The 14,709-nt window shown below is 43.1% G+C and overlaps 3 protein-coding genes across 5 annotated transcripts; all 3 read left to right on the plus strand.

Annotated features, from left to right (window-relative positions):
* Positions 1-418: 418 nt before the first annotated feature.
* On the plus strand, positions 419-5,039 carry uqcrc1 (ubiquinol-cytochrome c reductase core protein 1). Its single transcript, XM_088309966.1, has 13 exons — positions 419-583; positions 1,372-1,512; positions 1,600-1,686; positions 1,975-2,104; positions 2,498-2,696; positions 2,780-2,859; positions 2,941-3,056; positions 3,207-3,350; positions 3,804-3,964; positions 4,053-4,138; positions 4,234-4,322; positions 4,397-4,472; positions 4,562-5,039. The coding sequence occupies exons 1-13, from the start codon at positions 521-523 to the stop codon at positions 4,624-4,626; spliced, it is 1,437 nt and encodes a 478-aa protein (XP_088166092.1). The 5' UTR covers positions 419-520; the 3' UTR covers positions 4,627-5,039.
* Positions 5,040-8,102: 3,063 nt separating this feature from the next.
* Positions 8,103-9,324, plus strand: LOC148326911 (urocortin-3-like). The gene is made up of 2 exons (XM_088309681.1): positions 8,103-8,324; positions 8,664-9,324. Exon 2 carries the CDS (start codon positions 8,674-8,676, stop codon positions 9,037-9,039), a length of 366 nt encoding a protein of 121 aa, XP_088165807.1. The 5' UTR covers positions 8,103-8,324; positions 8,664-8,673; the 3' UTR covers positions 9,040-9,324.
* Positions 9,325-10,365: 1,041 nt separating this feature from the next.
* Positions 10,366-14,308, plus strand: cidec (cell death inducing DFFA like effector c). 3 transcript variants are annotated; one of them, XM_088309107.1, is made up of 6 exons: positions 10,366-10,471; positions 12,125-12,202; positions 12,304-12,457; positions 12,619-12,768; positions 13,282-13,472; positions 14,006-14,308. In XM_088309107.1, the coding sequence occupies exons 2-6, from the start codon at positions 12,150-12,152 to the stop codon at positions 14,196-14,198; spliced, it is 741 nt and encodes a 246-aa protein (XP_088165233.1). In that variant the 5' UTR covers positions 10,366-10,471; positions 12,125-12,149; the 3' UTR covers positions 14,199-14,308. The 3 variants fall into 3 exon arrangements, with proteins under 3 accessions (XP_088165233.1, XP_088165234.1, XP_088165236.1); XM_088309108.1 differs by lacking the exon at positions 10,366-10,471 and adding an exon at positions 10,528-10,581; XM_088309110.1 differs by lacking the exon at positions 10,366-10,471 and adding an exon at positions 11,939-11,961.
* The last annotated feature ends 401 nt before the right edge of the window (positions 14,309-14,709 follow it).

Below are 14,709 nucleotides of genomic sequence, written 5' to 3' on the forward strand. Positions count from 1 at the left end.
TTTCCAGATCATTGATGCTTTACTTGACATTTAAGATGTGAACTATGTACCTCTTAGCCTCATCAGAGGCAGGTTACACCCTGGACTGGTCGCCTGTCAATACTGACAAACAACCATTTAAACTCACATTGAATTTACCTAACATGGTTTAGAACATGAAAACTCTGAAGAAAATTTGTGTATTTCAATACATGTATTTCTCTGGTCTGCATAAAAGAAAAACAAGTACGACAAATATTTTCTAGATCAGTTTTTCGCACTGATGATAGTGGAACCAATTTAGTTTGCGCCATATGATTTTTGTAGATTTTTCTGTTTTTCATTTTTTTCAACCGAAAACTCACACGGAGATAATTTGTTGGGGTTGCTGTGTTATATTCAATAAAATGTTTTGAACACGTAGTGGGGGTAAAGAGTTTTGAGGCACATGACACAATTGAGCGCGTAAACGAAGAAGAGTCAATGCGCGAGGACAGCGGAAGCTGTTGTCTTCTTCTCGTCTCTATCCTGGAGTGGAAAAATGGCGGCGTCTGTTTGCCGAGTCGGGAGCACCGTGGGTCGTGTACTCGCCAAAGCCCGCAGTGTAAGTACGTCTTGATGTAATTTGTCTAAGAAAAAAAAACAAAGCCGCTTCAAATAAAGTGAACTCCCAAGAAATGAAGAAAAAAACTGTCGCGATTCGCTTTCCGCTCGTCGTACCTTTAGTTAGCATTCTAGCACCGGCTAGCTTGGAGTGAATGCAAGGTCAACTGACAAATTATTATATCGGGTTTTGCCAGCGATAATTTCGTTGAGCTTTGGAGGTTCCAAGATTGGGTTAATTATTTTATTTCCTTATGTTGGCTTTTGTCATTGTCTACTTTTGTCAAAAATAGTATGTCATAATTTGCCCTCTCAACGTAGCTTAGCTTCCCAAGTAGGCGCTAGTAAGAATGGTGACTTAAGAAAATGGAATGATGCACATTCATCGGTTGTCAGTGTGTCTTCTGCATTATTCTTGTCCCGCTGCCATCAGAATTTTAGGTCTGCTTTGTGACCTTGGAATCTGTATTGTAGGGAGGTCAAAATTACGTTTAATAATGTTCACATAGTGTAATGACATGGTAAAGCTTACAGTACATCTGTGTTACATGTGTATGGAGTTATGTTAAATGTCAGGTTTTGCAGTGGCTGACGTTTTTAATCTATCTTCTACATGAGTTTTCTCAAGCGCTACCCTCTCATTGGCCACATATGACATCCCGAAATATAACATAAGTGATCCAAGTAAATGTTGCCTGGTATTTGAAGACAATCAATACTTTTCTCAACGGCAATTGATGTGTTATTGATACGAAATGTATATTGTAAGTGAGTGTCTTCCCCTCGTAGCCTCTCCTGCTTTCTCTGAGGCGTGGACAGGCCTCAGTCAGCTATGCCCAAAGCCTGCTCGGAGCCCCGGAAACCCGTCTCACTGCCCTGGATAATGGATTGAGGGTTGCATCGGAAGAGACGGGACATGCTACATGCACTGTAAGGACTTCATCATTTGTGGCAGTAGTGGATGCCATCATGTTCACAATTAACACTCACTTTCTACCTATTTCCTTGTTGTCATAGGTTGGACTGTGGATCAGTGCTGGCAGCCGCTATGAGAGTGAAAAGAACAATGGAACAGGATTTTTCCTGGAGCACATGGCTTTCAAGGTAGGCACACATTGATACACTGACACCATTTCAGATGTTAATACCGGATTTCTGTGTCTTTGAGGTGACAAGAAGCTCACAAAGAATTAGTATGGGCAATGGATCAAAAGGCACACGCACTTGTCGTCGAACTTGCTGTTTTCCAGTGGATTGCTTATTTATAATCTACAACTGTTTTTTTAAATCCATAAATTTCCTGTAGGCAGAAGTAGTGTTTGACACGTCTGCGTCACAGTTCTGAGGTTTGGAATTTCACTCTTTGCTCCGCTTTTTGTCCTTGGCGTCTAGGGAACCAAGAAGCACCCTCAGTCAGCCTTGGAGCAGCAGGTGGAGTCTATGGGTGCTCATTTGAGTGCGTACACATCCCGGGAACACACCGCATACTACATGAAGACCTTGGCGAAAGACCTGCCTAAAGGTATCGTGACTTGATGGGTTTCTTGAATGCAGTGCACTATAGCGAAATCTCCAAAGACAAATGCTAGCTGTTTCCTGATGCTGGCGCACTACTGATTTGTTTGTTTCTAAACAAAATCATGCAAATGAGAGAAGTTATATTGATTAATGCGCCCAAATTTCCGATAAATTGTACAACCATTTGATATTTTTGGAATTGCCTGTCCCATTCAATACATATGTAAAAGTGCACGTATAACTCTGGGCTTTTCCGTTCATGTCACTTGAGCAACAATGCATCTGAAGCTCATTTGTCGCTCACTTTCTGGTTCGCAACACTAAGCAAAAAAATTGACCAAGCAACAGCTTGTAATTCTACAACTACGCCGAGACGCCCTTGTTCTTCTTATCCCAGCTGTGGAGCTCCTCTCAGAGGTGGTGCAAAACTGCTCACTGAGCGAGGCGGAGATTGAGCAGCAGCGAGGTGTTGTGCTGCGTGAACTGGAGGAAGTGGGAGGCAACCTACAGGAGGTTTGCCTGGACCTGCTGCATGCAACCGCCTTCCAGGGAACTGCCATGGGCCACACTGTGTTGGGACCATCCAACACTGCCAGGTAGTCGAGAGAAAAAAATCATATTGTAAGATAATGCGCAAAGCCTCAAGAATTCCAATCAACATCATTTCAAATTGTATTAGAACTATCACCCGCCAGGATCTTGTGGAATACATCAACAGCCATTACAAGGCTCCCCGCATGGTTCTGGCTGCAGCTGGAGGTTGGCCCTCTTTCTGCCACCGTATGCATGGATGCTATTCCTGGAAAGATTGTCCTTTCATGTGATGTTCTGAATATGCAGGTGTGACTCACGAAGAGCTGGTTGGTTTGGCCCAGTCTCACTTCAGCGGCGTGTCCTTTGAGTATGAGGGAGATGCCGTTCCCGTGTTGTCACCCTGCAGATTTACAGGGAGTGAGGTGAGCTGCTAAAATAGTTTGGCGAGGAACGTATTGGAAGTTAATTCGTACCGGGAGAAATTGGGGTTTCCACAGCTAAATGCTAATTGGGGTTTAATGTTGGAGTCAGTAAAATTAGAAAAATGATGTCTGTGCAATGGTTTTCCCCAGATCCGCATGCGTGATGATGCTCAGCCCCTTGCACACATCGCCATCGCTGTGGAGGGGGCCAGTGCCGCCAGCCCAGACATTGTACCTCTCATGGTGGCCAACGCCATCATCGGAAGCTATGACCTCACCTGCGGCGGCGGAAAGGTTAGATGCCATTATGTTGTCCCGGAAACTTTGTTCAATCGTCTCCTTGAAGCTTTGCCCACTTGTGACTGTGTGTTTTGAGTGGCCATGATGGAGGGGTAAATTATGCTCCTCTCCCAAAACCTGCGTCAGGGGTCACACCCCTGCCGCCGGACCTGTCGGGAGGAGCACCTGCAGTACTATCAGCAGCTGAAATTAAATTAATTGAAATGTATCCAGAGATTAACCCTTTAAATGCTAGTTTCTTTTTTTTTTTTTAAATCAAAGATTCTGTTTTTTATCTCACTATTTTATTTTCAAAAGGTAGTCACTTGAAAACACTTACAGAAAAAAGGCTCACTGAGCATGTTGCTTGGTGCAATTTTGCTACGTAAGCTGTAGCTTATTAGATAATATTTGACTGAATCTTATCTGGCCAACCGTTTACTATGTCCACTCCTTATTCACGTGAAGAATATGAGCAGCCGTCTGGCCCGCCTAGCAGTGGAGGAGAACCTGTGTCACAGTTTCCAGGCGTTCCACTCATCCTACAGTGACACCGGCCTGCTGGGCATTTACTTTGTTACCGACAAGCACCACATTGATGACATGATGCACTGGTCCCAGAATGCCTGGTGAGAACTGACACTTGTCCCTCTGATCACACCACCTGCGCGATTCCTTATAACTTATGAGAACGGCGTCGTGTTGTGCGTCATGCAGGATGAATCTGTGCACCACCGTCACAGAGAGCGATGTAGCCCGAGGCAAGAATGCTGTGAAGGCCAGTATGGTGGGACAGCTCAACGGTACGGATTGCTTCTGGCGTTGCACTTGACACAAACGCTCACCGACACAAATCAATCGCAAGTCCATGCCATTTCTTTCCCCCCTCTCTCAATAGGAACAACACCGATTTGTGATGACATCGGCAGGCACATTCTGAATTACGGACGGCGCATCCCTCTGGCTGAGTGGGACGCTCGCCTCGACGTGAGTCTCTTTGAAATGGTCGCCTGCTAATTAAGTCATGTTGTGTTCACCACACTTTGGCTGCGTCTTTTCAGGCCGTCACCCCCAGGATGGTGCGTGACGTCTGCTCCAAATACATCTACGATAAGTGTCCAGCTGTGGCGGCCGTCGGTGAGTCCTTCTTTCGAGTGCACTTTAAAACGGATGTTGATCAATTACTTTTGGTGAACCTGCTCATTTCGCCCTCATCCCGCCATTAGGCCCCATTGAGCAGCTGCCCGACTACAACAGAATGCGCAGTGCCATGTACTGGCTGAGGTTTTAAATTGCATTGTGGCGTTCTTTGGTGTCTGCTCCTCGTCCTCACACCGAGTTGTCTTCACAAGACGGATTGCTCACACAGAAAGCCATCTTTCCATCCTCTCTCATTCTCCCACTGCTACCTTTCATCACGCCCACTGTTTTCGTCATTGAGGGTGGCAGCGAACTAGTTTGAGTAGACATCATGAATTGGTAAACTTGTTTAATCTGCACATGACCTCAGTAGCAGGTACAGATTCGGGGTGAGGGAGAGGGGGTGGACTTCAAGTAATCTACTGAAATCAAGACTCGCTAAATCCTGAATACAACCATTATGGAGCAAACGTATATTTATCATTTCTGTAAGATTCATTTCTGTTTTCTCTTGTACATAACAGAAGCTCTCATTCTGGTGAAAATAAAAGTGTAAAACAAGGAGCCTTTTGTTAGTTTTTTTGCGCTCACTATTGCTCACATCTGTCTGCCAAGTTGTCACAAATTTGTCTTTTGATTTCCATCACAGTTACAGAGTCTTTTTGGGTTCCGAGATTTGCCCTGCAAGTATTATCAGTCGCGATTGGCTCCAACTTTCTGCAACCCTAATGTGGATCAGTAGAATGGATAAATGTCATTTTTTAGTATTGATAGAGTAAATCTATATAAGAGTGCAAGTGTCGGAACGATTGTACTGTAGGTGGCAGAAATAAACATTCCAAATTTTATTAAACCACTGCAACCCATTTTACAGCACAAGAATCTCTCATCAAGTCTTAGTTTACTCACAAAGTGAGTGTGAAATCATGCCAGCGCCACAAGATGAATTCGGATTCACATCACTTAAAGGGATCTATGATACATTCTCATTATCTTACAGACTGACGTAGAACGTCTACGATAAACTCCATTTGACTCAGCCGCACGGATGACAGGCTCGGGATTTGCTTTGAATCATGACCTAATCTTACATTAATGTGAAGTCAAGAAGCTGCATCCGTGGCAGCGATGCGACCGGCTCGTATAAATTGTGAACATTTGTTAGGAGGAGGGCTGACATATGCGCGACCATGTTCGTTTATCTGTCGCCATCCATGACGACTCCTCCTGCTGCAGGACCCCCGAGGGCCCAGCGCTCGTATTCATGTTTAACTTCAAGTCATTAATGAGATGAGGTTCGCTCCGGTGATGAGATGCACTGGAGGTGCTTCTCCAGACGAGGTAGTTCTCGGCCTGACATCTTTCTCCTTGTCGTTTTCCGGACTCTTTTTATTTTCCCGTCTTGCTACTCAGCCTTTCTCGCTGCCCGTATACGCTATATTAGACATATCCACTATGCTACATATGAAAACATCGAATAGTCGTTCCGTAGAACTCAAGGCATCTTAGATGGATTAACTTGAATTTCCATCACGCAACAACAACCAAAATGCAATTGCCTTTTTAAAGAAGCAACAACATGCTTGAGCAGCTGTTGCCGTCAACCTAATGAAGCTTGGAAAATGTCCTCACAGTATTTGGGATTGCTCCGTCATGTAGAACCGCTTCTTTTAGAGGCATTGACGTAAGCAGCTCCGTTGTGGAGATGTTACTGTTGCGTGACAGGTGAAGAGGGATGTTGTGCTCAAGTGCAAAAAATAAATAAATAAATAAAACAGGCACATACTTCCTGTGTGTTTTAGCATCGGCCATTTTTACTTTTTATTTTAATAACCAGCATTTTTGTTGTGACCATCGCTGTGCTTGTAGTTTGAACATGCTGCTCGGTTTGTGATTAATTTCTATTTCTGTATGAATTTTCCAAAGCTGTATCACATCAAATGACAAGTAGTAAACTACAAAACAATCCATATCATGTATTTAATATACAATTAAGTAGCAAAGAGAAAATGTTAATAATACATGCTCACATGCTTCTACAATATTTGTGAAATCTGTTCCAAGCACCGAAACTGCACATTACAAACGCACATTAAATATTCAATGTTGGCGCATACAAATGAGGATGCAGGAGGTTTTTTTTTTTCAGTTGGAGTCAAAATGTGAGAGTTCCCTCACACACCATTCTCCTAGCGTTACTGAGTTAGGTTATGTTTTCATTTAATTTTTTTGCGTGGTTAACTCATCGTTGGTCCATATAGACCTGCAGTACATTTAAGTATAATAATCTTCAAATGTCGTTGATTTTAGAAACGATAAAAAAATGACGTGAACTGTATGCACACATGCATCCTGCCCATACTCGTAACTCTTTATTCTGTAGGGGGGGGGGGTCACATGGAACTGGAGCCTCCCTTAACTGACTTCCGGCGACAGGCAGCCTACGCCTGAAGCGGTTGCCAGTCAATCACAGGCACGATGGCAATTATTCACCCTCACATTTTCATTGTCACTGGCTGGGAATTGAAGCCACACTGTCTGTATGGTGAGTAACCAGTAGACCAGGAGTGTCCAAAATGTGGCCCGTGGGCCAACTGCGGCCCGCGGTCCATTTTTAATTGGTCTTCAACTAATTCTAAAAGTATAATTGAGTATGTGCCTCGCATGAAACTCGCGCTTGACTGAAATGCACTTCTTAGTTTAAAGACTAGGTGGCGATACTGTCTTGAACAAGGCAGTTCCCCGACAGTAGTCAGTCAGTGTCCAGAATAAGGTCCATTTACGCCTCTTAATTTATTATTATTTTTTTTTTACGAAGCTGCCGTTAAAGGGCAAGTCAAGTCCCAATTTGATTAATAATGTGCGTTTGCAGAATGAATGAATTGAGCAGCAAAACCCTTTTTATACCAGCTTGTGAAGGTCACATGACCAAACCCAGAAAACAGGTGAGCTGTAAGGCGGTCGTTACCTGATTCCTTTGCACAGTGACGTCATTTTCAGTCGACAACAAATGGCAGTACAAGGCAAAATGGAAAAAAAAAAGTGTTTTTTTTTTTCTGCTTGAATTCATATGCTACAAATTAAATATTAATGAGAATACCATGTTTGGATTAGTGGAGGCGTATAGAACATATTATTGCCCCCCCAAAAAATGTCGACTTGACGTATCCTTTGAATTGTCCGCAGCTGTGGTTTAATAACGGGCATCTTATTGTGTCGCTACACCGCTCATCACATAAAAGACACGAAAATGAATGCGGACACACCAAGGAATACTGAAAACATTGCACGCAAAGATAATAATAATAATAATAATTTCTATGGTCGGTCTTATCACAGTAATCACATTTGATATGTTCCTCTTCTGCATGATGAATCAAATGAATGCATAAGTGTGGCTGATATCATATTTCTCTTTCACACGTCCTCATTTTTTGGCATCAGAGGTTTATTAGTACATTTGGATAACTGTACTTTTCTTCTATGCGCTGACTGTCCGTGTCATTATGGGCAAATGATTGTGATTGTGTTATTTTTAGACGGCAGAAAGGCATAGCAATGATGGTGGAGGAAATGAGATTAAAAGAAGGGAGGGTGGAGGGACCTAACAAACAGAAAGAGGGGACGACGACCGCGGACAGCAGTGAAGACGTGGTCGTGCGGGACTCTCAGCCACTTGAACGTCCCGTTGCGTGACACGTTGGTCGCTCCTGTTGTTACTGAGGAGGAAACAGAAGACATTTTTTTTGTTGTTGTTCATTATTCAAATATCTAGATTATTTTCAGTGCTGGAAGTCAAAGTGCTTTTTTCCCCCCCAAGTCACCAACAATCGGCCGTAGTGACACTGAGTAAGTACTACTCATCAGCGACACTTAACTCATTTACTGCCATTGACGGCGAAAGATGTCAAAGATCCTTTTTTTTTTTGACTCGCTGGTTGTGAATGAGTTAATAGTAAGTTAGGAGTTATTTTTTTTCTGTAGTATTATTAGATACTTCTGTGTGTTCTAAAACTGAATGTCCAATAGGATGCTCCGAAACAATTTGTTAAAATGATTTCATCCTTTAAATCTACTTTGCTTCTCAATGTATTAAATTGTGATGCCTTTAAATTTTGTATTGTAACTAAGCGAAGCATATTCAGTTAGTAACATTGTTTATGCATCATCTTGCGTGCCCGCCAACAGACCTGCGAGCATGAGGACGGTGCACTTGTGCTTCTGTCTGGCTCTGCTGCTGCCTCGCGGGATCCACGCTCAGAGGAGCGGTCCGGCCCTCGCCGACTTCGACGAGGACACGAGGAGAGGCGCGCTGGCCGTTGGCATCATGAACCGCGGCGGCGTGTTGAACTCGTTGCTACGCTCCGAGCACCGCATGCTTCTGCGGATGGCGCGAGCCCCGCAGGTGCCAAAGAGAGCCCAGCCGGGGTCTCGCTTCGCCCTGTCGCTTGATGTTCCCACCAGTATTCTCAGCGTCCTCATAGACCTGGCCAAGAACCAGGACTTGAGGACCAAGGCGGCGGCCAATGCAGAACTGATGGCGCGGATTGGCAAGAGGAAATAGCATGCGGCTGTGGGGAGGAAAAAAAAGATGGAATTGGAGAACAAACATTTAATTTTAACACACTGCTTCACTGACAATGTTAGTAGCTCGGATCCAATTAAAGCGTAGATCTTTGTTTCAACTTGTATCACTAGTAATACATGCGCTTTGACATCAAGAGCTGCACTACTGTCTCTTCCATAGGTCACATTCTTCTCATCAGAAATCCATTCCTTGTTTCTATTTTGCATGTCGTGAATTCAAACAAAGCTTGTTTCATTAAATATGAAGATTATATTTATTTTGCTCAAGTCTAATTCATTTCATTCTGCATCGAGTAGCATCAGTGAGCAATTAAATACATACAAACGCGTCATCCTCAGCGCCGGGATGGCCGATAAACACGACAAAAGACAGAGGCAGGAAATTGACCTCAGAAAGAAAAGAAGGGGCAGAGCTTTCATGAAAGCCTTTGTTTGCGATGCTTGTTGCGTTTGACACTTTTGGGCTATGTTAAGTCTTCGTGCTTTATCTGCTCTGCTTTAGAAGACAATCTCGCATCGTGATTCATCACTGACCATGAAATGAGATTCTACAGAGGGAAACAAACTCTTCATCTAATTCACACTGGAGTTTGCCCGGTTGTGCACCTGTCATGACATTGAGACTATTAATTAAAGCTCAAATGAACTAATAAGCGTCTTGATGTCATCCAGAACGATATTTACTTAGTTTACAAGTTTTGGTTTGTTGACTGCCCCATGTGGGAGCTCTCTTCTTGGCCATGGGGCTCCTACTGTATGTGACAAATCTTAAATGACATACAATAAGGCTCACTGGTAACATGTAGCTGAACTATTAATCAATTCAAACTCATTCTTGTATACACTTATCTTTAGTTTGATAAACTTTTTGAATAATATATTTTGGAAATATTTAGAATAGTACGCTAGTGCTCTATGTGCTCTTGTCTTGTTAGTGCATTTTGATATCCTCACTTACCCTATTCTGCTGCAAATTCCTACATGAATCGATAAAGGAAATATTTGTACTTCTTTCAGTTATTGTTTACGAAACAAATATTGTGTCAAATGTGGACGTTAGCCAGTAATTGAACAAAAGAGTGACTGAAAGTCGGCCACTAACCTTGCATAAATGATGCAGTTCGATCGTCCCTCCCCTGCGCTATGACGCAAGACGTCATTGTGACGTTTGTTATCTACATTATAATTTATTATTATTATCATTACTACTTAATGAGAGTGGTTTGTCTCGATGAGTAAATATATAATGTATAAATGATGTATAAATAAATTTGTCGTAATAAACCGACAAATTCCGGTTATGACCGGAAGTCACGTGCTTACAGCAATCAGCCCGACTCCGAAACATGAGGCAGGTGTGTTAAATTAAGCGCCGTATGTGGCTAACTTCCGGAGCGTACAACTAACACGTAAGTCTGAACTCATGCATTTTCTTTTTTTAAATGATACATTATCTAAATCTCTTAACGCACGTTTTTATGACCCTGACAACGGTGAGAATACTAAGTTAAAACTGAATGTAGGTAATTATTAATTCTACTTATATATGGGCTGGCCTTTTGAGGACGAATTTGATATCTTATATATTATTTAATCAAATGCAGGACAATTTGGGCTCACTAAATGTTCCAAATCATTTACAGTTTTCTTTCAAAAGGCTTCGATTTTAGCTCACTGCGCTCCAAGTTGGTGTGCTTTTTCTCTGCACGACATAAGAGGCTGCTTTTATTTTAAGAGCTGGCCAAAAACGAATAAAAAAAAAGTATGTTTTTGGGCCATTTCTCCTTAGTCTTCCAGGAACACAATTTTTACTGTTATTCATCTTTTCAGTGTATCTTTTGTCAGTGTTATGAATGACGCATCAAAATGTACTATATTCAGGCAATGTGAAGTGTATTAAGTTAATGTGAGACTAAATAAATCCTTTTTGAAGCTCCATGTTGCGTTGGCCTTCCGGATATCTGGTTATGCGACCTCGTGGGTTTCGAGGCTGCAGGAAGACAGAGCCGTTATCGTTTAATGAATCCTCAAAGTTAGATCAGCATTAAGGAAACAAGTGCAATTAGTATATTAACTCATCAAAAGGTGAACACATCATCTGGGTTTTAACAAAACCATTTAACATCTCTTTACATTTGTATTAAGAATGTTGATGTTTCTTGTAAATTGCCGGCGCACTCGATGAATTTGATACGGCACTTGATCTCTGGAACAGTTTTTTTTTCTCAATGCGTGGAAAATGGTTTCTAAATTACTTCTATCTTTTTTTTTTTTTAAACGTGAGAAAGCCAACGCTGCACAAAAAACATGTCAGCCAGATTATCATTTTTCTATACTGTTGTTTTACAAGCATCCATGAACCTTTTAACCTAAAAAATCTCCACTGTAGGCGGTATTATAGAAACATAACATTAGTCATGTATGGCTGCTTTCAATCTACTCGTATCAATCAAATTTTCATCTTTAATGCCCCAAAAGTTTGGGGGCAATTAAATAAATCTTTTTTTGAGTGTTAACACACAGCGATCTAAAGTTATCTGAATGAAACCAAATTCATGCCAGTATAAAGGCAATATTGGTGAACTTTATACACTTTGCCTTGGTTTCAATCCAGGACATTCAAGGGGGACGGCCATGCAGTTTTGTGCAATGACACTGACGACATTTGACTTGCTTAACAGTACAAGGTTCGCCGGCCTGCTGTCGGCGTGAGTCACAATTGTCTAGAGAAGGTAGAGTGCGTGTGTGGGCACGTTTTTGCTTTAACGTGGCCGTTCAACATAGCCGTGACTACCGTGCCGGATACTTTTGGGAAGTCATTTGGAAGAGACGTTCCATCTTTTTTCGTCGTGAGACTTTTGTGTACTTTTTACTCCTTAATTTGCTTGACGAGTGAATGGTTTGTATGTCGTCAATTTTTTTCCATGTGAAACAACTTTGAAGCATCGTTTTTTAATTTTTTTTTTGCCAATGTCAGCCTGGGCTAAGCTCCAGCACCAGCCACACCCGTACAGGATATGCTATGTTGATGACACATGCTCATTCCCAGCTTTGTCGTACAGATTGTGGAGCTGTCTCTCTCCAGCGATGGATTATGCTAGGAAGTCTCTCAACCTCATCAGCCAGACTTCTTTATCCAAGTAAGCGAACACTTCCTGGTTTGAAATTAGAGAAAAGGTCATCTGGCATCATTCTTCGCTGGTAGCAGCATTTCTCGCCCTCCACTGTTATCCTACATCAGGTGTGTAACTGCCAGCATGTCAGCCAGTGCGTCCGTGACCCAGCAGCTTCTGTCAAGACGAGCATCTCGGCCGAAACCTTTCCGAGTGACGAATGCCGACCGCAGTTTGAAGAAGGGCATCATGGCGGATGCGTTGGAAGACCTGATGAACAAGGTATGGACAGAGGAAAGCAAAACAAAAAAATTGCCGACCACTTTATTCAGCATCAGTATTGCATGTGAACGTTCCCGGGAAACTGAAGTCATGAATTTGCTTCTTGTCGATATACGGTATCCACAGTTCCAAATGAATTGGTCAATTTCTGCCCTGCGTAGGTGAGCGACTCATTAAATGTGCCGTGTGCCAGTAGCCTGGTTCTGGATGAAGATGGCACAGGTGTGGACACGGAGGATTTCTTTACAACGTTGCCTGAGAACACTGTCTTCATGGTGCTGGAGAAAGGACAGAAGTGGACCCCAGCTCAGGTACGATGCCAAATGCGCCACTAGGTGGCACTGAAGATCAACTGGCGCCATCACTGGCTTTTTGGGAAAAAAAGTGACAGTAAGATCATCTGTAAGGACTTGGCCAAAATGCCAGATGGTCTCGTTTTGAGTCCTGTAGCTCAAAAAAGGCAACTTGTTGTTGTAGAAAAACTCACCTGCCTCCTTACGGCTAATTGTGTGCCATTGAGCAAGGAACTGACACCTCCGGATTGTTTTCCTGCCACCCGTAACTGTATTTCTAATTTCAGATGTCACTGTGGATGAAATAACCAATGTGGTGAATATGCAGTTTTCATTCAAGTGAATGGGAACGAATATTTTTGCGGTGTTTTTGTCCTAGTTGGATTCAGAAGCATCACGCAGTGTGCTACACTTGAAAGCTTTTTAATTGTAGACCTTCTTGAAAATCTGTTTTGGTGACCTTGCCTTTGTTCCCATCACACAACAGTCAAGTTGGCGACCCTTTTGACCTGCGTGCCTGTTTCTCTCCAGAACAGCCCCTCCAGAGACGAGCTCAGCAAACGGACGCCGCAGCACCGGACAGATGTGGCCAAGCTGTCCTTTGACCTGTACAAGAACAACCCCAGTGATTTCATTGGTTGCTTGAATGTCAAAGCAACACTGTATGGTGTTTACTCGCTTTCCTATGAAGTGCGCTGTTATGAGGCCAAAAAAATGTTGAAGTGAGTGAATGAGATCCTGCTACATTTTGCGCTTTGTTTAGAATTACATGCGTCCTTATCAGTGTTTTAAGTACCTCCGCTTACCTCTTTCTTTGCTTGCACAGAAGTAATGATAGCAGCAGCTGCACAATGGCATTTGCACAGTTCTTTGTTCAGGGAAAATATCATCACATGCAGTATACCGCATTACTCTTCGAACCTGCGTGGGCGGCACAGTCGCAATGGGCTAGATTTTTCTGAGATTAATTTCGTGAGGAGTTATGTCATCGCCAAAGAGGTGCTGGTGATCTACTCTGCCGCAGACCTTGCGGGAGAGGATTACATTTCTGAATTGTTTGTGCCTCGACACTGGAGAGCACAATGTTGTGTGATTGGTTCAAATTTTTGTCATCTTATTCGCTGCTACTTAAAAAAAAAAAAAAAAAAAAAAAGACTCGGTATCAACACTACCATAACTTTGCAATGCACATTTGCTCAAATTGGTGTGTCTGAACGACTGCCTCTTCCAATGCGTGTTTGTGTCGTGCTTTAAGGGAAGCTTTGCGGTGGACCGTCTTCTCCATGCAGGCCACTGGCCACATCCTACTGGGCTCCTCCTGGTACATGGAGCAGCTGCTGGAGGAGGAGGAGAGTGCAGATGAGCGACCCGAGGAGGGCCTGTTGGTGCGTCGGGAGAGCCGAATCAGTCAGCTGCAGAGCTTTCTGTTGGGTCGAGCAAGATACTGATGATGGAGTCTGACAGTTTGTGTTACGTTTGCTGCTGAAACGACATTCCTCGTGGATGTCAAATTTAATCCCGCTGGCGATGAACAAATAAAACGAAGTACTTTTATTCACCCTCCCTCCATCCCTTTTCTTATCTTCGTGTCTCAAACTTGTGTATGGCAAAGCGGAGCCAGGTCCAGTCAGCGTAATTGGCAGCAGGTCCAGCTGTCTCTTCCCCCGCTTCCCTAATTGTCCCCTCACTGCTTCTGTCCTGTCAGTTGCAGCTGACTGAAGAGAAAGAGAGAAAAGTCCGTGAGGGCTTCTGCGAGCAAATATTACTGAATGTGCCAAAGAGCACAAAGCTGGATGGCTTTTTGGCAAATTGTCTGGAAGCTTGACTGAGTGTAGTCACGATACACCTCTCATGGGTTTTAGTGCTCTGTATGCAGCAGGAGTGGCGACAGAGTAAATATGACTTGAATGTAAGCAATTTTATCATGAGCTGTATATATTAATAAAATGAGGCAATCCC

The sequence above is a fragment of the Idiotropiscis lumnitzeri genome, chromosome 11 (assembly GCF_059441095.1).
Source record: "Idiotropiscis lumnitzeri isolate Australia: NSW breed Sydney's pygmy pipehorse chromosome 11, RoL_Ilum_1.0, whole genome shotgun sequence".
Taxonomy (NCBI): Eukaryota; Metazoa; Chordata; class Actinopteri; order Syngnathiformes; family Syngnathidae; genus Idiotropiscis; species Idiotropiscis lumnitzeri.

What these genes read in the sequence shown, in the direction of transcription:
- uqcrc1 (XM_088309966.1), top strand. Translation starts at nt 521, where the DNA reads ATGGCGGCGTCTGTTTGCCGAGTCGGGAGCACCGTGGGTCGTGTACTC. An exon ending in TGGAGCACATGGCTTTCAAG is followed by an intron (nt 1,687 to 1,974) that starts GTAGGCACACAT and finishes CTTGGCGTCTAG; the next exon opens with GGAACCAAGAAGCACCCTCA. An exon ending in GGTTCTGGCTGCAGCTGGAG is followed by an intron (nt 2,860 to 2,940) that starts GTTGGCCCTCTT and finishes CTGAATATGCAG; the next exon opens with GTGTGACTCACGAAGAGCTG.
- cidec (XM_088309107.1), top strand. Translation starts at nt 12,150, where the DNA reads ATGGATTATGCTAGGAAGTCTCTCAACCTCATCAGCCAGACTTCTTTA. An exon ending in AGAAGTGGACCCCAGCTCAG is followed by an intron (nt 12,769 to 13,281) that starts GTACGATGCCAA and finishes GTTTCTCTCCAG; the next exon opens with AACAGCCCCTCCAGAGACGA. An exon ending in GAGGCCAAAAAAATGTTGAA is followed by an intron (nt 13,473 to 14,005) that starts GTGAGTGAATGA and finishes TCGTGCTTTAAG; the next exon opens with GGAAGCTTTGCGGTGGACCG.
- LOC148326911 (XM_088309681.1), top strand. Translation starts at nt 8,674, where the DNA reads ATGAGGACGGTGCACTTGTGCTTCTGTCTGGCTCTGCTGCTGCCTCGC.